The following is an 8,002-nucleotide window of genomic DNA, read 5'->3' as shown; positions in this document are numbered from 1 at the left end:
GTACGAGGTGCTGGTCCATTGCTGGCGTTTTAACGCCATTACAACGGCAACTCGCACCCTTCAGATGGATTAGGATTGACCCCTAAATTGTTTATGCATTTTTAATCCCACAAAATTCTGTTTGGCTACGATCATTTAAACTTTGTGAGACAATCAACACACTTATGGTGGATACACACTACACGATATGCTCCCTGAGCGATATCGTGTAGTGTGCCACCGGCAGGCTGTGCTCAATGTCGTTCATGACATTGAGCACAGCCGCTGAACGATATCATTAACTATACCGTTCAGCGCCGGGCTCTCTTCCCCCATTCCCTGACATGCAACAACCTGACGAGATCGTCAGGTTGGCCTGCATGTCAGCCCGATGAACGATGATGACGAACAACCCGCCGGAACGCGCGTCGTCGTCATCGTTCATCTTTTTGGGGTTAAAAATGGACGATAAAGTGGACGACTGAACGATAACGATATCGTTATCGTTCAGTCGTCCACTTTATCGCCCAGTGTGTACGCACCTTTAGTGAAAAGAACCACAAACTCACTGAAAAAAATGTAAGTAGCATGTGTTGATTACTTTAAAATAAAATAATAATAATAATAATAATAATATAATACGTTGTCTACTACCTCTATGACCTAAACTCATTATCTAATGCTAATGTTTACAGTGTACATATGTTCTTTGCTAATAAAGCTTCACTTAAAAAAAAATACCTTTCTTTTATGTTTTTTGTTTTGTGTGCCCTCCCGCGGCATTATTTTCTGTACGTTTCCGAAATGGGAACAACACAATGGGGGTTAATTTGTGGTTTTAAGACTGCACGAGTTTGGGCCTAAATGGTCGGGCGCCCTGCGTATGGGGTTATATTCTAATCTCCGGTTATGGCGACGTTTGTAAGCGAGTTGGAAGCAGCTAAGAAGGGTCTGAGTGAAGCGCTGGGTGAAAACGTGAAGCAGTGAGTGAACTTTATCTGTCATAGTATGAGTACCGGCAGGCCTTCACATCCCCGGGCTAAAGTTATATCCGTTCCCCGCTCTAGTGGTACCCAGCGTTGCAATTACCTTTTTCCGTACTGCTCTAGCCGTCATTATTATACAGTGAAATCATCCAATTAGATCTAATAACAGGCCTTTATAATATGTCCATTTGTTTGACAGTTCCATACATAGTACATATAATAACCCTGTTATTCCCCCAGTTCGTACAATGAAGTGTTTGACTGTAAACAGTTGGCAGGTTTTGATATGTGAATTATTATTTAATAAATTGTATCTGGTTCCTAACAATAGAAATGTATATAATCTGTTTGCCTCCTATGAATTTGGATTTTTATTTACAAATAATATTCCCTTAAAGTGCTACAAAGAATGTTTCAATGGAACATTTTCCTTTTATGACTCACACTCCTACATATCGCACCAGTACTACCTTCATTTATTGGGAGGTATTTATATTGTAATGTGTAGGTAAACAATTGGGAGATCGCAATATTGGGTCAACCGTCACCATGTCGACATGAGACTGTCAGCACGTTGACATGTTCCGCATATCGACACCGATGAAAGGTTGACATGGTCACAATGTCAACAAGCCATTTTTAAGGTAACCTAATGGTAATGTTAACATTTTAACCATGTCAACGTCATGACATTTGACATTCTGGTGGTGATTTAGTGATACGAACAAAGTGAATGCATACCAAACATTGGGCAATCAAAACTAACTGGTAAAGTATTCTGTTTATTACATTTATGAATGTCACACTGGCAATTACAGTACTGTCATAGCTTATAAAAACAGTCTGCATTATGCTAAGTTACACATTTTATTATATACATTTAAATTAGTTTATAAATTCATGAAATCTGTGGTTGTTTTTTTTTTTTCTTTCAAACACAGGAAGTTACTCGTCAAAGCCAGATGTATGGGGAAATATATAAAGACAGTACTTATTTGTCTATTTACATGCACTTAACTCACATTGCATCACATTTTTTAAACACACGTGTGTGTTTAAGAAACCTGATGCAATGTAATTTTAAATGCATGTAAAATGGCAAATATGTACAGTCTCATTTGATACAATGATTCTTGTTTTCATATCTGACACGAGCATGACGTGCATCTTAACTGTACAGTATGTGCATAGAAAATGTATTTGCTGTAATATACAGGCCTCTCACTTGATTGAACATTGAATGAAATCAGTTTATTTTACAGGCATTATGTAAAATAAATTTTTTCCTTTTATTCACATATTTACTTTTACACAATTAGCGCAACAGTAATAATTGATGCACACTATTAGCTACATAGGGGGGAATTCAATTCAGTGCGATGTTGAATAGCCGCGGGAGGGAGCTCCTGAAGCTATTCAATACACCATGCTGTTTGGGCGGGCAAAGGATTTCTTCTTGCACCCCCCTGAGGATGCGAGGAGAAATCCGACAAAAGTGCCGGGCGCGCAGCTGTTTTATTCCTTAGTGCGGCACTAACAGCCGCACGCCTGGCACTTTAGTCAGAGAATGCCAGTTCTCGTGCCTTAACACCCTTGTTATGTCGCGAGAACCGGCATTCTCCGACATAACAGCACACTGAATTGAACAGCTCCGGAAGCTCCCTCCCGACGCTATTCAATCCGCATTTAATTGAATTCCCCCCATAGACTTGTTAATTCTGTACATAGGCATGATACACTCCCAGTATGCTGGGGGTAAAGGGGTGAAGTGATGAAGCTTTGCCTAGGGCAGTGGTTCTCAAACTCAGTCCCCAGGACCCCACACAGGTCACATTTTTCCAGGTCTCCTGCCTGGTGCACAGGTGTGTTCATTACTCACTGACACATTTTAAAAGATCCACAGATGGAGCTAATTATTTCACTTGTGATTCTGTGAGGAGACCTGTAAAACATGCACTGTTTGTGGTCATTAGGACCGAGTTTGACAACCTGTGGCCTAGTGGACCTACTACCATAGCTCCAGCACTGTTGAAAAAAAATCAAATAATAAACTTCTAGCATTGGTTACAGATTTGCCAAGAACAAAAGATTGAATGATGCCATTTTTTGTTTCAGATATTGGGCAAACCTAAAACTCTGGTTTAAGCAGAAAATAAGTAAGGAGGAGTTTGACGTTGAAGCCAGACGGCTTCTCACACAAGAGAATGGTATGTGTAACTTAATGTAACTTATATATTATCTATACTGCTTGATTTCACACAGTCTCTGACCATTGAACTTCCCCAATGAAATGTAAGATAAAGATGCATCGCGTTCCTGGGTACACACTATACAATTCTCTGGCAGAGCAGCTGAGAATTGTTTGATATGCCAGAGAATAGTATAATGTGTGCACACATATGGGGCATATGTATCAAAGCTTGATGTGAGATAAAATTGTGAAATATATATCACAAACCAATCAGCTCCAAGCTATCATTTCTTAAACACAACCTGCAAAATGTTAGTTAAAAGCTGATTGGTGATATATATCTCACAATTTTATCTCACATCAAGCTTTGATACATATGCCCCACAGTTTCCATGTATCTGAGATAAATTTGTCTCATCTCATAATTGGATCTTTAAGCATGCTAAAAAATTAGATACATTTGGTCACAATATTGTACCCTAGATGGGATACCTGGCATTGCCCGGGTTGAAGAATGGACCCTGAAGTACACCTGCAGCCTTCATTTTTTTTTTTACATTGTCGTCGCTTATAACCTGGAGAACTATACAAATTAGGAGTAAATGACAGTGCAGGCAGGCGTATTCTCATTCCGTTTGGAATGGGGTATATCAGGAGTAGACTAAGTTACAGAACAGAAATCAGTACAGCTTCCAAAATCACTTGAGTTTCAGAAATAACTGCAGAACAGAGGGGGTGTTTCAGCTGCGGACAGGTAGGCTATGGCAAGGCAGCTGCGATAGCTGTAATATGATAGTGCAGCAGGAGACCTACATGCAGTACTGATCTGAAGCTTCTGATCATCTGCGATTCCTTTGGCAGGTTGAGTGACCATGGGGTCTCGCAGGCCGGCTGCCGTAGATGAGTAAAAGAAGCCAGGAAATCTTCGTCAGCCAATGGAGATACTGCCTCTCCACTCCTCCCCCAACAATGGCGATGTGCCACCGTTTTGGGAAATGGAGACCTCTCCGCCCAAATACGGCAGCAGACTGTCAATCACTGACAGTCTTCTGCTGGACTGCGTGCAGGATCGCAGTACGGGTCAAGCACATGCGCAGACTCCCAATAATCCGCAGCTGAATCGCCCCCTGAAATCACTCTGCAGACCAACATTGAAGTGTCCCGTTCCTGGACAGAAGGGGCCTGCCCACAGTGGCACTGTGCAATATATCTCTGATGCTGTTTGTAATTTCTATTTTGCTAAACTTTGCCAGGATCAAAGATTGTGGATTGATTATGCTGCCTGCCACAGTCTGAATGTATTGAGTACTGAGCTGACAGTGTGTGTATGAAGCTAGCTCCTCAGCCCCAGAACCTCTGTAATTTAAGGGTGCTTAAGGTTTTATAGGATTGTGTGACAGTGTGCGGCCCTGACAAAGTTCAAACCTAGGCAAAAACCTAATCCTGGTCAAATTACACCATAATGCCAAATTGGTGGAGCTAGGTACAAAACTCTTGACCTGCATAAAGTACAGACAGACACACACACTTTCTCGCTTATAGATATCTGACAGTGTGTACAGTCTGACGACAACTTGAAGACAGATCTCCCAATAGTTGTGAATGTAGATCTCCATTCCTTACGATTATTAGGACAAATAAGTGATAGTAAGGATCAGAAGGAACAATTATATAGTGTGTACGCATAATGAGGGAGATGTATAATAGTGGCATAGATTGTGCTGCTATAACTCTTCCTGCTTCGCCGGCGAGGCATGAAGCAGTACCAACGATATGTAACAATATCTCGTCTGCCGGAGTGGGGAAGTGAAAACTCTCCCCTCCGGTGATCCCTGCCAGAGCCCACAGCACATCAGCCTAGTTCTGATGGGCTGTGTCTCGCCTCCTGACTGGCACCACTGGGCATGCGCAAGATCTTATGTGCATCCCGGAGCCCGGCAGCCACCGCACCCTGTGTCAGTGCTGTCCCTGCTGTGGTGACAGAGGCAGGACAGCTGCACCTCATGCGACCTATAATAAAGTTCAGTGTAAGAAGGGAATGGAATCTCGCCACTGAGCATTATTCAATATTATTATTGCCTCAACACTTGCATGAATGTTTCACAAAATTCTGATGCACATCTGTCCTGAACCATTGGTCTGAAATGAATGATTTATCTACTTGATCAATCATATTGAAGGAATGGGTATGTAATGCCGGCTGTCGGGATGCCTCCTGTCACAATACCGACAGCGGCATCCCGATGGTTGGTATACCGACATGGGTCGGGTAAGTATACTTACCCTCCCCCTTGTCAACCTAACCCTCCCTTCTTGCAGCCTAACCCTAACCAATCCACACCCTAACCCTCCCCGTTAGATCCTAAACCTAAGTCTCCACCTTCCTGCCTAACCCTAACCTGCCCCCCAATAAAAAACCTAACACAAACTGACCTAACCCTATCCCCCGTGGCTAATACTACACTTACCTTAGTTCGGTCACACGTCCTCCTGGAATCCGACGTCGGTATTAAGATAGGCAACGGTATTTCCACGCCTATCTTAACTCCCCGTCGGGATTCCAGCGTCGGTATAGAGAGGCCGTCGGTCTCTTAACTACATCCCTTGTGAAAACAGTGATTATATAGCAACACTGTGTATTAATCTTTGGACAAGAAATGTTGTTTGTCACCGAGTTGACATTAATGTTAATGAAAATACTGTATATTTTTGTTTACAGTGCACTCTCACAATGATTTTCTCTTGGCTATTCTTACTCGCTGCCAAATTCTTATTTCTTCTCCTGGTAAGTAAATTAATAAAGTACTCTTTTTTTTTTTTTTTTTTTGTTTTTTTTTTTTTTATGAAACCAATTCATGGATGCCAGAATACAATACATTCATAATATTCCTACAAATACTACTGTTGAGATGATCACCTAGTTTGTGTTTCATATTACGGCTATGGCCAAAAGTTTTGAGACTGACACAAGTATTGATTTTCACAAAGTTTGCTGCTTCAGTATTTTTAGACCTTTTTGTCAGATGTTAAGCTGGCCACACACTAGACCAACTTTCATCCAACCAGCCAACTAGTTGATTGGTTGGAATGAAAATTTGGTAATGTCTGTGCGTAAATGATGATCAGCAATTTGCTCCTAAATGCCAGAAAACAAATGAAAATGGTTGTCAGACAAGTTTGTTATATGTTTGATCAAAACACTTTGTTCAGACACAGTTTTTAGTCCATTTTCCAGCATTTGGGAGCAAATTGCTGATTGTCATTTGCTTTCATCCCTTACCAGATTTTCATTCCAACCAATCAACTAGTTGGCTGGTTGGATGAAAGTTGTTCTAGTGTGTGGCCAGCTTTACTATGGTATACTGAAGAAAAATTACAGACATTTCATAAGTGTCAAAGGCTTTTATTGACAATTACACTAAGTGCATGCAAAGAGTCAATATTTGCAGCGTTGACCATTTTTTTCAAGACCTCTGCAATTCGCCCTGGCATGCTGTCAATCAACTTCTGGCCTACCTACTGACTGATGGCCGCCCATTCTTATCTAATCAATGCTTGGAGTTCGACAGAATTTATGGGTTTTTGTTTGTCCACCCATCTCTTGAGAATTGACCACAAGTTCTCAATGGGATTAAGGTCTGGAGAGTTTCCTGGCCATGGACTCAAAATTTAGATGTTTTGTTCCCCGAGCCACTTAGTTATCACTTTTGCCTTATGGCAAGGTGCTCCATCATGCTGGAAAAGGCATTGTTCGTCACCAAACTGTTCTTGGATGGTTGGGAGAAGGTGCTCTTGGAGGATGTTTTGGTACCATTCTTTATTCATGGCTGTGTTCTTAGGCAAAATTGTGAGTGATCCCACTTCCTTGGCTGAGAAACAGCCCCACACATAAAGTAACGCGATGCACAATGAGTTAAGCTCCGTTGAGCCAGGCAGCCATCAGGAGCAGTCTTTTACACCACTCAGCTAATCACAGATAGCCTAATAACCAGTCTATTTTATCTGATGCCAGTTGGCTCCATGTTACTGTGTACTAACATGGAACAAATTAGCATGAGTGCATGATTTTAAAATCATTATGATTAAAGAAGAAGAGAAGGAGAATTTTTTTCTGAAATCCACTTGTAGAAATGATCCTTTTTTTTTCTTCCCCCTTTCCTGTGCTCAAGAGGGGGCCGGAGCATTAAACTCTGCAACCAAACCTGGAAAACCAAAGGGCAAGAAAAAGATCTCATCTGTTCGACAGAAATTTGATGTAAGTTCATTTATATGCTCTAAAGGAAGATGAATAGTTCATTCTGTGCAGTTCATTTCTTCATGGTCCTTTTGGTGTGTACGATTTAATTAAATGCACACTATTTTTATTCTGTTTATTATTAGTGAAATATAAAGCATAATAACTACATCAGAAAGGTTGAAGGTGAGGCATAGTGTCTTTGTACATGGACTGAACTCCAAATTCATTCTTTCGGAATTTGCTGAAAATTCTTTGTACAGCCGCAACATAGCAAATGATTGGTATTTGCGAGTAAGATAGATCAATTGCATTTTCTATAAAAGCACCAATCTGTTGCTAAGGCTGATATATTTTTAGGTATTTCCATTTCATGTACTGTAATAGATATTTGGTAACAAACACATAATAATTCTGGTTCTATATGTTTAAATATGACATGTCACTTGCACACGCTGGCAACATCCATTTTGTGTGTTGCACTAGAACACAGCCTAATAATATGCTAGGAATCAGTGACAACACTGTGGGTCTCCCAGACTAATATTATTGAACGCTGGTTCGAACAACGAACTGGTTCCTAATGGAAATATTATATCAGTCCACAAAATA

General features: G+C 40.9%; 1 protein-coding gene across 1 annotated transcript in view; it reads left to right on the top strand.

Annotated features, from left to right (window-relative positions):
* Positions 1 to 744: 744 nt before the first annotated feature.
* Positions 745 to 8,002, top strand: part of TADA1 (transcriptional adaptor 1) — a 75,588-nt gene continuing 68,330 nt past the window's right edge. Inside the window, exons 1-4 of the mRNA XM_088481903.1 lie at positions 745 to 962; positions 3,081 to 3,172; positions 5,876 to 5,941; positions 7,326 to 7,411. Coding sequence (XP_088338029.1) covers positions 889 to 962; positions 3,081 to 3,172; positions 5,876 to 5,941; positions 7,326 to 7,411 — 318 coding nt within the window. The 5' untranslated portion in view covers positions 745 to 888. The remainder of the gene's footprint in view (positions 963 to 3,080; positions 3,173 to 5,875; positions 5,942 to 7,325; positions 7,412 to 8,002) is intronic.

This window comes from Taudactylus pleione, unplaced genomic scaffold (genome assembly GCF_031769625.1).
Source record: "Taudactylus pleione unplaced genomic scaffold, aTauple2 ptg000017l, whole genome shotgun sequence".
Taxonomy (NCBI): Eukaryota; Metazoa; Chordata; class Amphibia; order Anura; family Myobatrachidae; genus Taudactylus; species Taudactylus pleione.
The sequence above is the reverse complement of the archived record's forward strand: the minus strand, read 5'-3'. Positions and strand labels throughout refer to the sequence as shown.